The following is a 23,159-nucleotide window of genomic DNA, read 5'->3' as shown; positions in this document are numbered from 1 at the left end:
ATGCCCGAAATGATACCAAACGTCTACAAGTAGTACAAATAGGTTATGTACTCATAAAACGATGGATTGGAAAGTTTGTAAGTACACCAGAAGTTTATGAACACTTGCCTGCTCTCTTCAGCTCTCTGTTGCTGCTGCTGCTACCTGCAGTTAGACGAGTGCTTAGGGACGTCTACAAATTACTACACCGAAAAGAGATACAACAAAAATATTTATTAATTTAATGATTAAATAACGTAATGTCTCCAAACTTACCTCAATTATTACTTGTCTCCTGCTAGTTATACTACAGCACTTACTTTAAAAAAAAAAGTTAAATTAATAAATATTTTTGTTGCATCTCTTTTCGGTGTTGTAATTTGTAGACGGCCCTAAGCACTCGTCTTACAGCAGCAACAACAACAGCAGAGAGCAGAAGCCAGCAGGCAAGTGTTATTTACATAAACTTCTGGTGTACTTACACACTTTACAATCCATCGTTTTATGAGAGCATTATTAGTGGGGTCATTTACGAGATACAAACGTGGGTCCATTAGCCTCTGCGCTAAGCTATTCAGCTGATAACGCTACTCTACGCTAACTCTCCCAATGTTCGACCCAGGTGAAAAAAGCTTCTGGGGGGGTGTTTGGCTCGAGGTCATGGTGCAAAGGACCCTAGGGTGAATTACTCCGAACCATCACTTTAATTCTTGTTGTTTTGTTGTTCTTTTTTGAATATTTACTGCAGATGTTGTGCTATCTGATACTAATACTGAAAGTAACATTTCAATTAATTCAGTTTTTTTTTAATACAAAGCCTGTTTGTTGTTTATTTGTTTTGGTTAGTGGCTGTTTTCTGTCTCCACTCACTTGGTTAAATTCCATTGAGATGGAGAGCTGCTATTCATTCCTTCAGCAGCTCTCTCTCTCTCATTTACTGGACAACCACAATAGGAACAGGACGTGTGTGTGTGTGTGTGTGTGTGTGTGTGTGTGTGTGTGTGTGTGTGTGTGTGTGTGTGTGTGTGTGTGTGTGTGTGTGTGTGTGTGTGGCCCATTGACTGTTATTCAAACAGGCTTTTAGTTATGGGAGGGGTTTTATGGCTGTCTGATTTTAAGTATCTATGTTTTTCCTATGTATTCTTATGTCTTTTATTTATTGAATTTCATTTTATTGTATAAAGCACTTTTTAGATTTTTATCTGTGAAAGGTGCTTATATATAAATAAACGTTGCTTACTTACTTCCGGATCCAAAGACAAACACTGTTGCTTCCGTCACTTGATCGTTCTGTTGGCTATTTCCATAGAAGATTAACCATGTTGATTTATTAAAATACTGTTCTTAAAGGTCCCGTGGCATGAAAATTTCACTTGATGAGGTTTTTTAACATTAATATGAGTTCCCCCAGCCTGCCTATGGTCCCCCAGTGGCTAGAAATGGTGATAGGTGTAAACCGAGCCCTGGGTATCCTGCTCTGCCTTTGAGAAAATGAAAGCTCAGATGGACCAATCAGGAATCTTCTCCTTATGAGGTCATAAGGAGCAAGGTTACCTCCCCTTTCTCTGCTTTGCCCACCCAGAGAATTTGGCCCACCCATGAGAGAGAGACATCATGGCTTTCAAACGAGCAAAGTGGCAGTTGGTCAAGGCCACACCCCCACCCTCCACCTTGCCCCCTTTCCTCCTCAATAGCTACAGACACAGAAATGGCACATCCTAAGGAAAGCTCATTGTGGGACTGGCTCTAGTGGCTGGAATTCTGCACCAAGGCTGAATTTCGGGAAAGAGACTTCAGATACAGTATTAGGGGACCACTAAGGTCTATATAAAAGATACTTCAGATACAGTATTAGGGGACCACTAAGGTCTATATAAAAGAGACTTCAGATACAGTATTAGGGGACCACTAAGGTCTATATAAAAGAGACTTCAGATACAGTATTAGGGGACCACTAAGGTCTATATAAAAGAGACTTTAGATACAGTATTAGGGGACCACTAAGGTCTATATAAAAGCATTCAAAGAGCACCATGTCATGGGACCTTTGAGGTATTTGTACTTCTATATTCCTGCTTGTGTAACTGTAGAGCATTAAGAGTTTTCTGAGTGGTGATAAAAAAAAGTTTCATCAACAACACCAGCAGAGGGCAGACCCATACCTGAAGAAGACCTCCCACCTGCAGACAGATACTGTTCAGTCTGCAGTGTACACTTACAGACCCTGGAGGGAGCTTGTATAACTTGTAGTAAACCTAGTACACATTGAGGGTAACAAGATACTACAAAGCTGCAGTTAGCGAGACTTTAGACTGAGCTGAAATAACAGAATTTTAGAAACAACATGAGCCTTTGTACTATTTTTCTGCTACTTTATACTTCTCCTCCACTACATTTATTTGACCCACATATATCTATTTACTTTGAAGATTCACATTTAACAGGCAAAACACATCTGCCTCTAAAATAAGATTTGTTTCAACTACACAGCAGTGTATGAAGAACTATCAGTAGTAGCAGCATTTATTTAAGTGTTTTCCAAAAAATAATATGATGAACAAATGTATGAAAAACTCATACATGTATATCAAAGACTTTTGTAACTAATTTTGGAAGCTTCAACCTTAAAATTTGCTTTGAATCTTTACATCAATCTTGTAAAATGTTAACAAAATATATTTTTTGTCACCAAATAATTTCACAGAATGATATTATCAAATTATCTATAATTATTATAGTCTTTTTTATTATAAATAACAATAAGCAATACAAATCTGCCAATGATATGATATACAGTTCCTACAGTGCTCCCTGTTTTAATACTTTACAGTACATTTTGCTGATAATACTTTTGCACTTTTACTTGAGTACCTATTTTAAATGCAGGACTTGTGATTAAGTGCTGTTTTATTGTAGTAGTTGCTACTTTTACTGGAGTAAAGGATCTGAATACTTCTTCCACCACTTCTTCAATAATAATACTTGCTGTGTCTACTTCTTTTGCAGCCTTTGTGAAGGCAGAATAGAGACACAATGGTAATGTTTATTGTCCACTGAAGCAGAAAGGAGAGAGCCAGTCTGTCTGTGTTTTTATGGGCAAGTTTATTCAGTGACAAATACCAGCGCAATTAACTTGTCACTATATCTCACCCGGTGACCTTTGACTTATCTGAATTATCAATCTAAATGCAAATGAAGCCTTTATCAATCATATGGCTTCTTAATGCTGTCTTGTGCCCCCCCCCTTCCCTTATTGTCAATATATCTAAAGTCATACATCATCTGAATAATGCCCTTGGTTGTTGTTGTAAAGGTTCATTCATAGAGTTTCTCATGAGGTTGACCCCCGATCTTTGAGCAGATTATCATTTTGTGAAGCAGTTTTGACTTTAAAGTGGTGGACAAACAACAAGTAATCTCACACTCATAATCACACACATTAAAAACAAGAGATGAATATGTCTACTCGCCCTTTGCTCTTTGTTTTGTCCTTTTGCAGACAGAGTCAATGTGGTCTTTCTAGGATAGCAGACATGGTTCATCATCAACCCCCAAAGTATTTATATGAAAGCACCTGCTTGATTTTCTAATTATGGATAACAATAGGAACTATGAGAGTCAGATGTTAACCAAATTCTCTTTCTTCTGTTTTCTTTGTATTAATGTCAAGAGCATTATTATCTCTCCACTTGACCACTTTGTTTACGCAATGTTGGTGCAGCTCAGGGTTGCCAGAGTTATTTAGAAACTGAAAATATGTATCATCAGAATACTTTAGAATGGATTGATTTAGTGTTGCTTGTGATGGCAGATGAAATGGTTTTAAATGTCAACAACTGGTTTTGTGGAGATGTTAACTCTTTTCTTTGAAGACTCCTTTCCTTTGTTTTTTGAATTTTTTGGACTTGTATGCTTTTAATATGTATGGATATATAACAAGAATTTCGAGAGAGAGATGGCAAATGCATCCAACAAATGTTTCCAGCCAGATCTGAACCAGGAACGTCGTGGTTCATGGACGGCGTCTTAACCCTAAACCACTTTTTCTATCTGTCCTCTGTGTGGTTTGTTATCTTTCCACACAGGGGTGACATTAGCAGGCGTAAGTCAATACCCGGCTCATGTCTGGCCTGAATTATTTACCTGAAGAAAGAGATGATGAGAACGCACACTCATCCACCGCAGGCAGCGTGGACATTACATCACTGCCGCCCTGCTAACACCACACCAACACTGAGGCTTGTGTCAGTCATGTTTGTCCAAAGCACGGTCTGTGTGAGAGGATGATAGTAGTAGCTGACTAAGAACGACGCTGTAACTGTTTACATCTCACACTGTCACAGGCACGAATGTGTGTGTGTGTGTGTGTGTGTGTGGTTACACTATGTTGCACATGTTTTTTCTTGTTGTGTTTACAGATTTCATTTTATTCTTATTTCTATTCATTTGTAGTTTGAATGTGTATGCTGTTTTTAATCAGAATCAGACAGGTTTGCGTAAAAACAAACAAGGAGTTCGACTCCGGTTAATCTTTGCTCTCAAAGTACAACACTCACTTAACATATAAGAATAACAACAGAAAGGACAGTGAGAATATAAAATATACTGTTAAGTATACAGTATAACAGTACAATATAATGTAGAAATTTACAAAAAATATACAATAACAATTGAAGGGAGGGAAGGAAATAGTGCAATATCAGTCTGAGATTTAAGATTTGAATATAAATATAGTGCAAGGCAGTTCAGTGCAATGGTCACCATTGCACTGAACTGCCTTGCACTATATTAATAACTATATTAATAACAATATTGTAATCGTAAGATTGAAAATATACATGAGGTAGATGAGCAGAACAGTAAAGCACTTTGACTTTTCTTCTAATGAAAGGTGCTATACAAATAAAATTGACATTGACATAGACACAACCAGGTCTGTGGATAATCTTGAGTAATGATGATGATTTATTTGGACAGAGACATTGCTGGTGAGTTTTTCAAATACATTTTTTTGGCGCTTCGAGCACCACAAGCTGAGTGCCATCTAGTTGCATTATATTGACAAAAAGGCAAACATCTTTAGGGCTGATAGCTCCAACACTGGGCAACTCCCATTAAAACAATCTAGATCGATGAATAGCACTACAGGTAATAGGACATGTGTATTTTTAACTGGGGTGAACTGTACCTTTTAAGCCTGGGCAGCTGAAAATCATGAATTACCATGGCCGTCTACATTTGTTGCGGTGTCTGGTTAGTTGACCTGGGGGCTTTATTGATCTTTAAATGACTTGTTTAAAAATGCTCTAAAGGCCTGGGAGTTAAAACAACTCTCTGTCGATGTGAGACTGATGGTTGTGATGAAGAATGCTTTCATGAAAGACACTCGCAGCTCAGTTTGTTTGAGGCAAATTCCGGTCAGACAGTCAGCATCGAACCAGACATTTGTATTTTAACATAGCAGTTCTTTGTTAATAACTTCTAAAGTTGTTTATATCAATTCTATATTTATCTATTTGTTAGTGATTGTGATTACAGAGGGAATAAAAAGGGCAAAAGTCACGTGGCAGATCGAAACTAACAATGTCATAACTATTACATGGGCGATTATAGGATCAGACCTGCTAAATCAGTAATTTCATCAGCCGATAATCATTGAGCTAGCTACTGAACTACAACGTCAACTAATGGTTTTTGACACCATTAACACCTTTCCTTGACAGGGTTATAGGTGCTTAGCATTGGCGACAGCAACACAGGATATTAAACCTGTTTCAAGCCCTTTGAACCTGTAATTGTTTGTCCTCTTTCCACTGACAGACAAGTTCGCAAACTCTCACTTGAAGCACCAAAATTGATTACAGTTTTTTTGTTGTTGACTCAAGCCCCCCTAAAAAGGGTCTAAAATCGCCCATGCTGTATTGCTTTAGCTTTACGATGCCATTCATGCTTCTTTTGCTGTCAAATAGATATTTTGGCCAGTTGTACGACACATTGGTTGCTGGGTAGTAGAAACAATGCTGTATTATATAGTATAGATCATGAAATATGAAACTGATCTATGTCTTCTTACATAAGATCTTTGACTGACCGTGTCACTAACTTTTAGATACATTTTAGTTTTATTTGTATTTCTGTAATTGACTTCATCATCATAGGAAAAGCACTTTGACTTCAGTCTCCATATGCTGATCAGTTATGTGCTGTAAGAGATGTGTGGATGATGGGAGGAAAAAAAGAGGACACTCAAAAGACAGACACCAAACAGATCCTCCTGTGTTAAATAATTCAACACGTGGTTTCTGATAGTTTGGTGTAGGCTCTGCTGCTGCTGTGTGTGTGTGTGTGTGTGTGTGTGCGTGTGTGTGTGTGTGTGTGTGTGTGACAGATGCTTGGTGGTGTAATGTTCAGGTGGCTCAGTTTGCCAGACGGAGTATTTACTTAATTAAACTGACGTAACACTCTCATGCTACACACAGAGTACAGATTAGGAAACAACTAAAACTAACAAAACTAAAGCTAAATGCTAATAGCAGCATGCTAACCAACTCACAACAACAATGTTAGCATGTTGATGCTGAGCAAATACCAAATTTCACAATCGTGGCCTGTGAGGAAAAGTCCTCATCATCCTCTGGGAATGTCACTCTGTACAAAATGCATACTAATCTATCTAATAGTTGTTATTATGTTTAAATCCAGACCAAAGTGTTAGACCTACCAAATGACTGACAGACACTGGATGGTACTCTGTCCACACAGAGTTTCCCCTGGGGAAATTTGGCTTAAAAGGCTTCCATATAACAATACATACACAGACATACAGTTATTCATATATGTGAAACACAGCCCCTTAGTTCACACCCTTCTTATGACCTGAGTTTAGGAGAATCACTGATAGAGGGATGCATGTTTGTACCATGGGAGGGGTCTGCAATAATTGCCTGTTTATTAACTATGTTCTTCTCAAAGAGCGTTTGAAAGCCGGGATGTTCCTTAACCCCGATCACTTTCATTGCTGTGTGGATCACCAGTGGTCTTAAGGGTGGGGAAGTTAGCAGAGTGTCCACAAAACTTTCTTTTCTTTGTTTTACCTTTGTTTGAATGCTTAAATCAAAAACACATATTTACAATCACCTGACAAGAACCTTTGTGTGAGTTGACTCAGAAGTAGAGTGTTTTTTGGCGCTGCTAAACCGAGGTGGTCGGGGTGAATATTTAGGCCAACAGAGCTTAAAAGTTGGACGTGGCCTGAAGTTTTTTATTGCCTGTTTTCTACCAACAGGCTTGAGTTGAGTTAAATTAAGTTTATTGCTATTAACAAATGTTTTTAGGAGCTTAGCCTCAGTGAGCTATACCCAATACCAATGATTCTTTATAATAACTTCCGGGTAGAAAACACCTGCATCCACTACATACAATTTAACAACACTGAGCAAACAGGGATGAGGAACAACTGGATATCTCATTCATTTAAAATGCATGTTCAATGCTTTCATACGTCAACACAGTGATGTTAGCTTGGATGCCTAATCTACCTGTTGAGCCACAGACTAAAGAAAATGACACCACATATACCAAATACCATTAATATAAAAGATAAGCTAAAACATTATTGTTCCTTACTTACTTAATTACGGTTCCTTATGACTTATTAATATAAGGGAACCCACGTTTTATCCTGCAACATGCAGAATTTACATGCACTGCCTGTAAGTGTATTTATCTACTCAGAAATCCAACACCATATAGGCTAGGTCACACCTGAGGAGGAAGTGACATCTTGTTGCCATGGGGAACAGGGGAGGTTGTGGGGGATGGGTTAACAAAGTGTGAGTGTGATAGAGAGAGAGGGAGAGAGAGCAGGCGGATTGTCCCAAAATGTTACTCCAGTAGATACTTCAAAGTGACCTGAAAATTAGCAGAAAGCTGGATTTTATTAGATATTTTAAAATTGATTTCCTCAAAGTGGACAAGACATGCACAGAGAGACGGGACTGGAGGTCATAAACCAGGATGTTTGACCCTGTTAGACTATAAGATGTTTTCTCATTGGACCTGTTTTTCTTGACATACATTTTTTGGCATCCCTTAAAGAAACAGAGGTGGCCGTGATCTGCTGGAATTGAACCTTAAATCCAGATGATTTTGGACATTTCAGTGTTTTCACGACAGCTACGTGTGTTGTCCTGTGGGCCTTACCCGTGTCTTAGTTTGCTAGTTTTACGTTGGTATTTGGAAATTGTCTGCCCGTGTGTAAGGAAGACACTTTGACTGCTCACATCAGATATCATTGTCAGAGTGTGTGTGAGTTTGAACTGCGTACGTGAAGATGTACAAGCGTCGGGAATATGTGGAACTTTATGAGAAGGATCTGGCCAAATGGGCACTGCTGCGCAACGTCAACACAGTGGTGAAACAGAGCACACTGCTGCCGGTACGCAACTCTATGTGTGTGTGTGTGTGTGTGTGTGTGTTTTAAATTTCATAAATCATAATTGTATGTCTGTATTCTGGGATTAGGGTTGTGTCAAATATGTGCCTATGTTCCTTGTTTCATGCATCAAATATTAATTATTTGTGTGTGTGTGTGTGTGTGTGTGTGTGTGTGTGTTATATGCTGTCTCATCTAATATTGCTGCTTAACTGTGTGTTAAAATAATGATGCATGAATCACAAGAATGTGGTTTTCTGTTTTGACTCTGTTCGGAGTTATGAATCATAATTATATATCTGAAAACTTTATTTAGGTTTTAAACGTGTGTGTGTGTGTGTGTGTGTGTCTGTCTGTCTGTCTGTCTGTCTTGTTGCATGTTAAAATCCGTGGCACAAAGGCAACAATTTAGTAGCTACAAACAGTGGCTTTAAAGACAGGGTTGGTAATGTTGAAAGCTAGCATGATTTAAAAGTAGCATCTCCTTGGGGCCCTGTCAAACCCCTACCACTGCTGCCTCAGAGCAGCAGCCTCGTGAGACCGTCCTGATCTCGCGAGCTCCAGTTTTCCACTCGCAGATCAGTCTGGCATCTTGAGATGGAGAAAATTTGGAGCCGTTCATCAAACGACCGACCAATCAGCGTTGGTTTTGAGGCGGGTTTGGGTGTGACGCAACGAGAAGCGACTGTTCGGTCTTAAACAACGTGGCGGCTTCCACGGATGAGATGAGCGTAGCTATCGCAGCAAGTTTTATCCGAATTAGAAAGTATTCCTTCATTGTAAGAAGAGCAAAAACTGGAGGCTTTTCTCGGAGGAAAAGATGTTTTTGCTCTTCTCCCGACTGGTTTCGGCAAGAGTTTGATCTGATTGGTTGATTTGGCCCGTCTATCACCAATTATAGGTGGTGATAGACAGATGGTTTATCCAATCAGATAACCAGGATTTTCGCCCCTTCCCAAAAGTTCTCCAACGGAAAGTTCCCAGATGGATATGCCGAGCAAATGCGAAGCGATCCATCTGGTGGAGTCAGGTTATCAGAGCAGAGCTTCACTCTTTCTTTCCTTTGCTTTTTTAGCAGGAAGGGCAGTTGCAAGTAATGGCGGTAGTAGAAAAGGAATTTCCCCAGTGTGGGATTAATAAAGTCTATCTTATCTTATCTTATCTTATCTTTTTCTCCTCCGTTCTCCAGTAGACTTGCAGTAACTCTGGTGGCTATAACGCACATTGAGCTCAGGCTCGTACATGGCAGGGTTGGAGCACACGCAGCGGGACAAAGAGGCATTTTGTTGGTTCTTTCCAATCTAACCGCAAGGCAGTGATCGGTGGGCATTTTTAGGATTATAGCAGCTACCGATGATGGATGTTTTTCACTCCTTTTTCAGAGCCCATAAGTAATTTATTGCTGTCGTTTTTCCAGAGATACCTTTCAAGTCTATAGGGGGTGAAAGTTTGATACTCAAAAGGTTGACAGGAAAGTATTTGAATGCTTCTGATGTGTAGATATCTGCTCCATGCATTCACCCCTCTGTACATCTACTAACCCTTCTTTCCTCTCCTACATAATGACTGCTGGTTAGATGTCCTCCCTGTCCACATCGACAAATTCCTGGTACACATTTTGTGTTTTGTCCTTTTCAAAAGCTGCCTGTCCAAACAGGACTGCCTGTCTGGACCAGGAGATCATCCAGGGTTCAGTTAGCCCTTTTCAGACTGCACCATTTATTTGAATACTATAATTAATTTACTGCTGAGTCCTAATGTACAAGCTCCAATTAACGTAGTAATAGAAGAAAAGGTCAGCCCATACAGTAGCTGTAGAGTAAGATGATACCGTAGGAGGCCTTTAACCCACAGTCTGACTGTGGTTAGAAAGGTTCACGTGTCTCCAGATTGCATTAAGCCTGGTCTAGGTGCAGTGTGAAAATGGTTATGATTCAGTTATTTAAACAGAGAAACATTGATTTTAATCATGGGTTTAATCATGTCACATGCTGTAATAAAGGCATTGTTTCTTTATGCTTCTAATTTCACTAATTTCTCTTCTTCTAATTTGTCTAATCGGTTATTCTGAATCTGATTGTGAGTTGACTAAATTGTAATCCCATTCCTGGTCATGGTTTTAATTTTTGATTTCTTTCCAGGGCGACTATGTGTGGTTGGACTTAAAGACTGGTCGGGAGTTTGAGGTGCCAATCGGTGCGGTGGTCAAACTCTGTGACTCGGGACAGATCCAGGTGCTGGACGATGAAGGAAATGTAAGTGTTGAAACACTCCTTTGTTATGCTCGGGTTAAGAAACAGGTTTGTCTATGTTGTGGGGAGCATGCTAGACCAGTGGTTGTCAAACATTTTTCAATAATGTACCCCCTTTGAAATATTTCCCCCCTTGACTACACCAAAACATTTTGGTAGACAGGCTGTACTCAAAACCCGTTTGTACACGAAAAGTAACGCACACTGAAATGTGTATGCATTTCATGTATTTATTGCTGTATGTACTACATTGAGCGCTCAGGTCCGCATAGGGAGGAGGTCAGGGTGCATAGTTGGGTCCTAAGACACAGGGCTTCCAAGTGGGGGAGCACAGTTTGTGTCCCAGGAGAAGTTAAGGGGAAAACAAAAGATTTTCACCCAGGAAATGTGTGTTCATGTCCCTGGAGTACTACTTAGGAGGACCGTTCTTTTAATCCAAACCAAGATCTTTTTTCTAACCTTAACTAGTCGTTTTGGTGCATAAACTTAATACATAAACTGTCGTTGCAACATGACGGTCACCTTTTGTCGGCTAAACTCAGTGGCTTTCGAAATGACCGGCACCTCACGGTGCACTGTTCGCAACTCCCAGTAACATTTTCTCTGCTACATTTATCTGTAAAGACCGCTAAACTTTTTGCTTGTTGCTGTAATTTTGTAGGATATCATACAAATTGTTGTGCATAAGTTTTAAATTGTGGTGCATACACCCTTTTATTTGATTGTCCAAAGTGTCAAAAAGTCCAAGTCCAAAGAGTGTGAAATTTACACACATCCCCATCCTCCACCAGGAGCACTGGATCTCCCCCCAGAATGCCAGCAACATCAAGCCAATGCATCCCACCTCCATCCACGGTGTGGAGGACATGATCCGCCTGGGAGACCTCAATGAAGCAGGAATCCTCCGCAACCTGCTCATCAGATACAGAGAAAAACTCATTTATGTGAGTACACCATCAACCCTCAGTAAGGCATCTGGTCACCAGTGTTTTAAGCATGACCTCTCAACTTGTTGAGTGCATCATAGGCATATGGATCATTTATATCAACAAATTAATAGCAGATGGGATGGGATTCATACACGTCATATCACTAGAAGTATCACTAATGTGGAGAAGAAATTCACAGTTTTATTTCCTTCTTTGTTGACTTTTTGCACTCTGTCCTGCTAGTTCTGTCTTGATTTGAAGGCAGTACAAGACAAGAACAATCTTTTCAATAACATTATGCCAATAAAGATGGTAAAAAGATTTGTGGAAAGATTGGTCATGAGCCAAAGGACAGCTGATCAACTGTTCATGTTAACTGGAAAAAAAGGGCGTGTGGCAGTAATAGTGGCCTTTATTGTAATGTTTGTGAGGTTATGTGTGTGTGTGTGTGTGTGTGTGTGTGTGTGTGTGTGTGTGTGTGTGTGTGTGTGTGTGTGTGTGTGCGTGCGTGCGTATGTGGTCACAGCTATTGCGATTTAACGCTTGTTTCACCTTTATCCAGGTCTTGAATGGTCTTTACCAACACTTCTCAATATTATCTCACAAATCCAACCAGAGCCGTCTACTGTTGGCTGTTTTTCTGCTCTCATCTCAATGTCTTGCTTCTTTATTCTCTCTCTTGTCCTACTTTCTATCCTTCTTCCTTACTTCCTTTTCCTGTTTCCTCTTTAGACAAACTGTGGTGGCAGGGTAAGTCAGCTCCTGCACATCAAGCCTAGCTGGAGAGAGATCAGACCTCAGCTGAAAATAATGCACATAATGTATTTAATGCAACACCTGCATGACCTCAAGCACTTTACTATTTAACGGTTTCTGTAAGCTGCATGTATGTTGCACGTTTTGAATGTTTCATGTTAGCATTATTCTGTCTCATACATTTTAAATTAATAAAGAAATCATGGGTTTCATTGCAAAATGTTTTTATCAATCATTATGTTATACCATCAGCTCCTTTAACTTGTGCATTAATCATCATAAAGCAGAATGTGGCCAACATTTTGTAAATAAAGCCAGCGGGGTATCATGTACTCACAGTGTAGCCATATACTGTAGAAAACACAGTATGTTTGGACTTACTAAATGGGCTTGCAGTGTCATGTTTCTGCAGGACAAGTCAAAATGCTTTGTAGGACTGACTCTCTCAGGCTTAGTGGTAACCAAGCTCAGTGCTGCAGCCTGCGTGCATGTTGATTTGTTTCCGACATGGCCGTCTGTTCTCTTGTAGCGAACACTGAGACATTCTCATTGTCATCCTTCACCATCTGAATTACAAGACCTCCGTCACCTCATCTACCCTCCACTGGCCCCCTGAAGCCGCTGAAAGAATCTGAATTCTTTAACACGCATTTGATTTTATATTTGACTGGATTTTCATTCCAAGAATAAAATTATTAAAAAACAAATGCACATACTACTCAGAGTTGGCAGAGAGATTGCCCTCGGTCCAGGAAACAAGTTTGATCTACAGTACATCTAGAATTGTATGAATTATTCTAGTAGGCTTTTAAAATTCAGGTCAAAATAATAATACATTACTTGTACTTTACTTTAGTTTTTCCATTTTATGATACTTTATACTTCCACCCCACTAATTAAGACATTAATGTTGTTTTGCTTTGTATATTTTGCTGAATATTTTTAAATTGCATACATACATTCTAGAGTGAAAAAAATCTCCCTCTTATCAGGAATTGAATTGAATTTTCTCATAAATAGTGCCAGTGTTGTAGAAATATTTCAGCATGTTTCAATGCAAATCATGTTGTTTCGACAAACAGGTTGAAATATTACACTTCAAAATGCTGTTTATGGTTTATATAAAGTTATACGTTTTTTTCAGCTAGTCTTCAAGTTTGTCCCAAGCTTAAAGGGTCTGAATACTTCTACCATCCCTGCTGTCCAGCATGTCTTGATCATTTGCATGAAATGGCTCAAACTGGCTCAAAATTGTAGGCAAATAGCAGCTTCAGCCCAAATCATTCAGCATCACATCGGCCTTAAAAAGCCCTAAATCAGTTCATCCTTTGCCTCTGTGTGTAGACGTACACCGGCTCCATCCTGGTGGCCGTCAACCCTTACCAGGTGCTCCCCATCTACACGGCCGACCAGATCCGCCTCTACACCAACAAGAAAATTGGTGAAATGCCGCCGCACATCTTTGCCATTGCTGACAACTGTTACTTCAACATGCAGAGGAACAACCGCGACCAGTGCTGTATCATCAGGTAGGAAAGAGCTCAGACTGCGTGGCTACAATGTATGTCAGTAAGTTAGTTGGCTCACCTCTTTGGTCCAGAGTGAAATATCTTGACACTTATTAGATTAATTGGTGTAGACGTTCACCGTCTTTGCAAGCTTCTGTGATCTGTTAACTTTTCATGTAGCACCATCATCAGGTCAAACTTTGAATTTGACAATTGTGTGTGTGTGTGTGTGTGATAGTGGTGAGTCTGGAGCAGGGAAGACAGAAAGCACCAAACTGATCCTGCAGTTCCTGGCAGCCATCAGCGGTCAACACTCCTGGATAGAACAGCAGGTCCTGGAGGCCAACCCTATACTAGAGGGTAGGAACTCTCACACACACACATGTGTTTACTTAGTTAACTTTTGGGGATGTTACATGTACATAGACTTATAATAATTTCTTGGCAACCCTAACCGTAACCACTGACCCAAAAATCAGCTTTTCTTTCAATTGGGGACATGGTTTTTGTCCTAAATTGGACAAGCTATCCCCAACTAACTGGTCTTTTTGTCTGAAATGTTTGCACGAAGGTAGCCTTAGTCAGGAACACACACACACACACACACACACAGATTCCTATGACATCATTATCACTGGTTTCTATTGTGTCTCTTTTCAGCCTTTGGCAACGCTAAAACAATCCGCAACGACAACTCGTCTCGTTTTGGAAAATACATCGACATCCATTTCAACAAGAGAGGAGCCATAGAGGGAGCCAAGATAGAGCAATACCTGCTGGAGAAATCCAGAGTTTGTCGACAGGTATGGCACAAAATGGTAACACTTGTCCACCTGCTCAAACTTTAAACTCTTCAGGAGTTTTACAGTGGTTAAAATAACCAAGTGTCCAGTGTTACACCACAGGATTTCTTTCCTTACTAACATATGCTGAGAATTGGTGGCTCAGAAGTTAGTACTGATGCCTCACAGCAAGTAGGCCCTGCAAAGTTTGATCCTAGGTTTAAACTGTGGTCCGGCCAGGGCCTTTCTGTGTGGAGTTTGCATGTTCTCCCCGTGTTTGCGTGGTTTTTCCTCCGGTTGCTCCATTTTCCTTCCACCATAAAGACATGCTAGGTAACTCCTGCCATTGCCCTTGACTTAGGTAATGGAATTACAACTGGAGTTTGTCCCCTGGCGCCAGACTATGGCTGCCCACTGCTCCTAATTCGTTAGGACGGGTTAAATGCAGAGAACACATTTAACTGCACATTGTGTGTGATTGCATTTATATTTCCCTGTCTCTCTCTCTCTCTCTGCAGGCCCACGATGAGAGGAACTACCACGTCTTCTATTGCATGCTGAAGGGCATGACTGCAGATGAGAAGAAGAAACTGGGGCTAAGCAAGGCCACCGACTACACCTACCTGACCATGGTGAGTAAAGTGGCACCTTCATCCTCATGTAAGCTGTGTCTGTCTGTCATGTCATGTTATCAACCTGTTCGCTGCAGTCAGTGAACGGTCACTTCAGTCACCACATCCTGCCGCTCAGTCAGTACACAAAAATAAGCTTCACAGAAAATCCAACCCTCAAACACTAAACAGAGAAGATGTGATAAGAAGTTGAGAAATCTAAAAGCTAAAAAAAAAGAAAACTAAAATATGAGTTTGAAGACAAAACACCCATTTTGAATGTTAGGGGCCTGCTACACCTACTAGTAGTAGGTTAAGAAGCCTGTTATCATTTAATGACATGGTTATGGTCATTGTTAGCGTCGTCAGGACTTATTGGCGTCCCTTTCTGGGAGTTTGGGAAAACAAAATGAACATTACTTGGTTAGGTTCAATTAAAAAAACGACTTAGGTGTTGTAAAGGATTGTGGTTTAGTTAAGATCATTACGTAAGAAAGTTAACTTAAAGCTTTAGTGCGTAACTTTTTTATATTAATGAACGTCCGTTACGTCCAAGCCGTCGCCAAATGAGTTGCTACAAAGCTAACTAAGACTATCAGCTCCACACAACTCTCTCTGTGTTTCTCAGTATGACTATGGTCGACATTCGCGTGCAGAAACTCAAGTGAAGATAACGACCTCTTCTGAAGAGTCCATCGTGTTTTTTTATTCCTCCGTGTCCTCCTTGGCTACTAGCAACTGCGTGGAGGAGGGGAGTGGGGGGGGGCGGGGCGGGTGCGCAATCATGGAAGGCTTGTATCGTGTGGACGCTGTGGTGGCAAATTTTATTTTAACCATTTGTTTTTAATAATATTGACCATTTGTTTAAAGATTGTTTTAAACCTCCACATAATCCTGTTCCTTCCTGTAGACTTAAAGGCACCAGTGAGAGAGCTGGCCTTGTAGACTGTGAGCAATAGCAGAAGTTATTTTCGCTAAAGAAATTGCAGCTCCTCATTTGTTTATTTCTCGCAGATAAAGTGAAGAAGGCTATAACACTGTCTGAACCGTATCTCTTTCTATCTCCTGAGATAAGCAGGTGTTTAGTCTAATGTAGGAGACACAGGAGCAGAATGGAAGGTTGTAAAATAGTCCGTCTATGGTATTTTTTAGAAAAGTGGCAGCATGCTAAAGATATTTGAAGAGAGGTGGCTTAATAGAGGTTTTTCACTATAAGATGTTTTGATTTTTAGGTTTCTAGTGGGGAAAACAATTTTCAGTTGTGCTGGCGTGTACCTTTGAAACTGTGTTTTCTCCATTTGCAAATGTAAATAAATACTCAAAGACCAAACTTTGGTTTAATTCTCAAACAGTCGTTATTCGTTTTGATTTTATCATGAATATCACTAACTCTGCTACTTCAAGGAAAACTTCCACGACAACGCGCCAACAGTTTTGTTGTCATTACTTAGAATTCCTCATGAGGGGCGCTCGGATAGCTTGGTTGGTGGATGCCCATCTATAGAGGGTTACTCCTCGACGCAGCGGGCCCAGGTTCGACTCCGACCTGCGGCCCTTTGCTGCATGTCGTTCCCCCCCCTCTCTCCCCCCTTTCATGTCTTGTGCTGTCCTGTCAAAATAAAGGCTGAAAACAACAGAATTCCTCATGAGGGTGACAGAAACTACACACTATAGCTTTAAGTAGCCTGTGTAACTTAAAAAAACTCAACATTGACATTTGGTTTCACACTCTCCTGAGTTATAATAAAATATTATGATTATGAGTAATACTTGATTACCCCAAACTGAGTCCCTCTCTCTGTTTCTCTGCAGGGTAACTGCACAGTGTGTGATGGCCGAGACGACATGAAAGAGTACTCCAACATCCGCTCTGCAATGAAGGTACTGATTAAACCAAAACGCCGATTATAGTACAGCAAAGAGACATTAGCCCGAGGTGTGTGTAATTTTATCGCTTAGTAGCTACTTAAATTCTTTAACTGATTAAACCATACTTGCTCTTGTATTTTAAAGAAGAAGGGGATACATTTTCTTTTTCAATAGGGATCCTTTGCTCTGTTCTGCAGGTACTTATGTTCACAGACAAAGAGTACTGGGAGATTTCTAAACTGCTGGCTGCTATATTACACATGGGAAACCTCAGATATGAAGGTAAAGTCAAAAGAATTACAATTAACAACACACAATTTATTAGTTTGTTGCCTCTTCTGGTATGTTCCCAGTTTGGTCTTCTTCCTGTGTGTTCAGTTACACTGCTGCTGTGCTTGTTTATAGTCTGTCTGTAAACTCAGGGCTCAAAAAAGGTCTTAAATGATAGATTTAAAACACATAAATTAATCTATATTTTAATTTACAGTTAATATTATCGGAACTGAACATCAGTCATAAAATTAGTAAAGACAATTATCTGAAAGCCCACTGCCAACTGTTATAAAAGGTGTTGACATTGACCTAGTAGATAGCTCTACATTTTTGGGTATTGTTCTTGACAACAAAATGTGTTTCCAATCCCATGTTGATGCTGCTGCTAAAAAGGTCCAGCAAAGACTTTTATTTTTACAGTATACACACACATATATATATATATATATATATATATATATATATATATATATATATATATATATATGTATATGTTAACCATGTTGCTCTTTGACCCTGCAGCTCGTACCTACGACAACCTGGATGCCTGTGAAGTTGTCCGCAGCCCTCACCTTACCACTGCTGCTACACTGCTGGAGGTGAAACAAACACACACACACACACACACACACACACACACACACACACACACACACACACACACACACACACACACACACACACACACACACACACACCTATGTTAACGTAGGTAACTTTTGGGGAAATGACATAGACCCATTTTTTTTTTTTAAAAAAAATATAAAAAAAAATTAGAAAAATTTTTTTTTTTTTTTTTTTTTTTTTTTTTTTTTTTTTTTTTTTATTTTAAAAAAAAATATTAAAAATCAAAAAACATGTGATGCAGTTATTCTTTTATATTATGAAATAACATAAACAATGGTCAGACTCACAAAAGGACTTTGCTTAAAGGTGTTGTAGGTAGGACTGTGAAGAACCACGATTTAGCCAAAAAATGTGAACATCGACAACAGTCCCTCCCCCCTTTCTGCTAAAGCCCAAAACGGTCTCCTAAGCCCCTCCCCCCACAAGGGTGAATGAATGCATATGCATGAGCAGTGATTGACACGCAGTTAGACACGCCCCCTGGCCCTGATTGGTCCATCTGAACAGGGAGAGGTGGATTTTTGCAAATCGCACTACAGGCTGTGGATGGAGACGAGGAGCTGGATTTTTTTAATTTTTTAATAATGTGCTTCATGTAGTTGTACTGGAACATAGGGTTAGTTTCAGCAAATATGACAGAAAGTTAGTTTTATAAGGCTTACCTACTGCACCTTTAAGATCTGGAACAAAAATAACCAATCAAATAAAACCAGGACATGCCTACTTCTATCTGTTTTAGCCAACAGTCGGTGTGTGTGTGTGTGTGTGTGTGTGTGTGTGTGTGTGTGTGTGTGTGTGTGTGTGTGTGTGTGTTTAGGTGGATGGTAAGGATCTGATGAACTGTCTGACCAGCCGAACTCTGATCACCAGAGGAGAGACCGTCTCCACCCCACTCAGCATGGAACAAGCTCGGGATGTACGGGACGCTTTTGTTAAGGTGCAACCCTTAATTATTAAAACAGTCTTATATTAATCTTTTTATTTATAACCCATTATCATGTATGACCTTAAAAATGAGACTAAACTAAGATCCATTAAGGAAGTTAAAGGTGCACTGTGGAGTTTTCTTGTAAACATCTAACCATTAACCTGTTTACAGTACACTTTTGGCATTGTGTACATTTTGTTTTTGCACATTATAGATGATCTTAATTGTTTATATTTTGTTTATTTGCACTCTATATGTGTGCACTCTTTGTACTGCAACTGCTGCACAATATGTATTCGTATAAACACAAGTTCTATCAACAGTCAGTGTTGTTCACCAAAACACTTTGTGTGTATCCTTGAGGTCTAACATGTTGAATGTATTTCATTCCTCATAAAACCTTTTGCAAAGCTAATATTTAAGGTATTTGAAATCCTACTTTGTTTACATCCATGTTTATTAGCTATCACTCTTCTTCTCCCTGCCTTTGCTGGCGTATTACTGTTTTTCTGAGCATGTTGTCACCTGTAGAGCAGTGGAATAGTGTGAAACCATAGGGAACCTTTAAAGTAGTGACCTTTGAATAGTGACTTGACTGTGTGTGTGTGTGTGTGTGTGTGTGTGTGTGTGAGGGAATTTACGGCCGTTTGTTTGTGTGGATCGTGGAGAAGATCAATGCGGCCATTTACAAGCCTGCGTCCTCACAGCCCAAAGCTTTGAGACGCTCCATCGGACTGCTGGACATCTTCGGCTTTGAGAACTTCACTGTCAACAGGTATACACACACACACACACACACACACACACACACACACACACACACACACACACACACACACACCTAACACACACACACACACACACACACACACACACACACACACACACACACACACACCTAACACACCAAGACACATTGTAATCTGATCACTCAAACCACTTTGGGATGCATTTGACACATCTTTTGTAGTATAAGCTCTAATTCGTCCTGATGCCTACCAGGAAAATCTGTCATCAGTGCAGGACGTGGTGGCTGTTTTGGTGAAAGCTTGCCTCTACTCTCTATTTCTGTTCAGATCACCGAAACACATTTTAAACAGAAGGGTAAACAGGGTCATAGATTTACATTAATTTCCCCGAGACTTTCCCTAAAGCCGCCTACACATGATCAGCGTTAAGGTAGCGTGATCCACCGCGAGGTAGATCACAGAGCAAAGTGCAGAGACTTCAGAGGCCAAGCCCAGCGCAGGTATACTTGAATAAACATGAATACATAAAATATATAAATTAAGGAAATGATTAAAACTCAACTCCTTATTATATAATTAGTTTTTTTTTTCATTTTCATAATAATAGAGTTTTATAGGATTAATCACACTCACCCTGACAGTATGCATTGATTTTGAATGTCCTATTATCAGGTTCTGTTTTCTGTACATATATATATATATATATACACACACACACAGTACAGGCCAAAAGTTTGGACACACCTTCTCATTCAATGTGTTTCTTTTTTTCATGACTATTTACATTGTAGATTCTCACTGAAGGCATCAAAACTATGAATGAACACATATGGAATTATGTACTTAACAAAAAGTGTGAAATAACTGAAAACATGTCTTATATTTTAGATTCTTCAAAGTAGCCACCCTTTGCTTTTTTTGATAACTCTGCAAACCCTTGGTGTTCTCTCAATGAGCTTCATGAGGTAGTCACCTGAAATGGTTTTACCTTCACAGGTGTGCTTTGTCAGGGTTCATTAGTGGAATTATTTCCCTTATTAATAAAAAAAGCAAAGGGTGGCTACTTTGAAGAATCTAAAATATAAGACATGTTTTCAGTTATTTCACACTTTTTTGTTAAGTACATAATTCCATATGTGTTCATTCATAGTTTTGATGCCTTCAGTGAGAATCTACAATGTAAATAGTCATGAAAATAAAAAGGAAACACATTGAATGAGAAAGTGTGTCCAAACTTTTGGCCTGTACTGTATATATAACATAATATATATGTACAGAATATATGTATCTGTGTATCAACTTGAAATGAAGCTGTTTGTCATACTGGCCTCTCCTAATTTCAGTATACGTCATGTTAAACTTCTTCCTTTCACCTTCTCGTCACTTTACTTGAAGAGCCGCTGCGAGTGAAGTTCTTTTGTCATCATTTTCTTGTCACTTTCTCGCCGTCCGGCCTGCAGCTTCGAGCAGCTGTGCATCAACTTTGCCAACGAGAACCTGCAGCAGTTCTTTGTCCGTCACGTCTTCAAGCTGGAGCAGGAGGAGTACAACCTGGAGAACATCAACTGGCAGCACATCGAGTTCACCGACAACCAGGACGCTCTGGACATGATCGCCATCAAACCCATGAACATCATCTCGCTCATCGACGAGGAGAGCAAGTTCCCCAGGGTACGTACACTCAGGTGGTGGTGGGGGGGGGGCCCAGGGTACGTACACTCAGGTGGTGGTGGGGGGGGGGGCCCAGGGTACGTACACTCAGGTGGTGGGGGAGGGGGCCCAGGGTACGTACACTCAGGTGGTGGGGGAGGGGGACGCAGCCAGGGTCACCATCCCTCAAAGGTCAACACTGTCAAGATGTTAGAGTTTGCAGACCTATCTCTCTAGCGCTGTGCAGTAAGGCAAGGCAAGGCAACTTTATTTATATAGCACATTTCAGCACAGGGCAACTCAAAGTGCTTTACACAAACATTAACAAATAGGAAATTAAAAAATAAATAAAAACATTGGCGAATACAAATATAATACAAGATAAAATACAAGAATAGAATTAACTGTTCAATATAAAAAAAATATAAAAAGAATAAAAAAAAAATCAAGAATAGGCAACATCAAAAAGAAAGGTCTTCAGCCTTAATTTAAAAGAACTGAGAGTCGCGGCTGACCTGCAGTTTTCTGGGAGTTTGTTCCAGATATGTGGAGCATAAAAACTGAACGCTGCTTCTCCCTGTTTAGTTCTGACTCTGGGGACAACAAGTAGACCTGTCCCAGACCACCTGAGAGGTCTGGGTGGGTCATAATGTAGTAGCAGATCAGAAATATATTTTGGCTCTAAGCCATTTAAGGATTTATAAACCAGCAAAAATATTTTGAAGTCTATTATTTGAGGCACAGGAAGCCAGTGTAGAGACTTCAGAACTGGAGTGATGTGATCCACTTTCTTGGTCTTAGTGAGGACTCGGGCAGAAGCGTTCTGAATCAGCTGCAGCTGTCTGAGTGATTTTTTTTAGGGAGTAAAAGTAAGGTCTGTAAGTAAGGTCTGGCTACACCACGGATCCATTCTGGGATAGAGGAAAAAAACAGTCTGGGTTGTTTTCGTTTAACCAATCACAATCGTCTTGGGCGGCGCTAAGCTCCGGCTGCAGCGACCGTGGCTCTGCAACATAGTCTCTGGAAGGACCTTGTTTTGGTGGAACTTTCGCAACCCGCAGAAGAAAACGCCACATACAATATCAAAGTGCCCATATTATGAAAAAAAATCACTTTTTTTCTGGGATTTGGGGAGTTATTTTGTGTCTCTGGTGCTTCCACACGCATACAGACTTTGAAATAAACCCATCCATGGTGTTCTGAGTGAGATACGGTTTCTGAATGTGTCCTGCCTTCAGTCTCCTGGTGAGCTGGTCAACATCTGCACGGCTTTCTACGTGTCACTAGCCGAGACGAGGAGCCTAGGTGGCTAACCGTTAGCATGCTAGCTCGTTCTCAATGGCAAAACACTGCTACAACACACACTAATTCACCCTAATCTACAAAATAAATTGTAAATAACTACTTCCATGTCCCTGTCCTGCAGGTATTCCACGCAAAAGTTGGAAGTGCGCCCTCGTTTAGGAGAAGTCTCCCGGCTAATCCTGCCTCGTACAGGCCGATGTTGGAGCTAGCTCGTGTAATTGTTACCTAGCTGCTGAGCATGTGCGACTCCCAACAAAGATGGAACAGATGTTGAGATGTCTCACTCTGTAGCTAAAACAGAGAGCTCAACACACAGGGTGAAAAGAGGAGCTGCAGCGATGTGCAGTACAACAAAAATATGTTGTTTTTTGATAATTAAACCATGTAAACCTATTCTGACACAACTTCAAATTACAATTATGGACCTGAAAATGAGCATAATATGGGCGCTTTAAATGAAGGTAACTGTTGAGCTATTTAAATCAGCTGATTCATGGTTAAACCTCA

The 23,159-nt window shown here is 40.1% G+C and overlaps 1 protein-coding gene across 4 annotated transcripts in view; it reads left to right on the top strand.

The window, feature by feature from the left end:
• Nucleotides 1–23,159, top strand: part of myo7aa (myosin VIIAa) — a 97,384-nt gene that overhangs the window by 15,454 nt on the left and 58,771 nt on the right. For 3 of the 4 annotated variants that reach the window (XM_039782925.1, XM_039782926.1, XM_039782923.1), the window contains 13 exons: nucleotides 10,555–10,668; nucleotides 11,457–11,609; nucleotides 12,327–12,344; nucleotides 13,695–13,879; nucleotides 14,097–14,218; nucleotides 14,519–14,661; nucleotides 15,159–15,272; nucleotides 17,064–17,132; nucleotides 17,318–17,402; nucleotides 17,916–17,992; nucleotides 18,838–18,957; nucleotides 19,581–19,723; nucleotides 21,158–21,368. In XM_039782925.1, coding sequence (XP_039638859.1) covers nucleotides 10,555–10,668; nucleotides 11,457–11,609; nucleotides 12,327–12,344; nucleotides 13,695–13,879; nucleotides 14,097–14,218; nucleotides 14,519–14,661; nucleotides 15,159–15,272; nucleotides 17,064–17,132; nucleotides 17,318–17,402; nucleotides 17,916–17,992; nucleotides 18,838–18,957; nucleotides 19,581–19,723; nucleotides 21,158–21,368 — 1,554 coding nt within the window. The remainder of the gene's footprint in view (nucleotides 1–10,554; nucleotides 10,669–11,456; nucleotides 11,610–12,326; nucleotides 12,345–13,694; nucleotides 13,880–14,096; nucleotides 14,219–14,518; nucleotides 14,662–15,158; nucleotides 15,273–17,063; nucleotides 17,133–17,317; nucleotides 17,403–17,915; nucleotides 17,993–18,837; nucleotides 18,958–19,580; nucleotides 19,724–21,157; nucleotides 21,369–23,159) is intronic. The other variant, XM_039782924.1, reaches the window with a different exon arrangement.

The sequence above is a fragment of the Perca fluviatilis genome, chromosome 2 (genome assembly GCF_010015445.1).
Source record: "Perca fluviatilis chromosome 2, GENO_Pfluv_1.0, whole genome shotgun sequence".
NCBI classification, from domain to species: Eukaryota; Metazoa; Chordata; class Actinopteri; order Perciformes; family Percidae; genus Perca; species Perca fluviatilis.
Note: the sequence above shows the minus strand (reverse complement) of the source record. Positions and strands in the feature narration are given on the sequence as shown.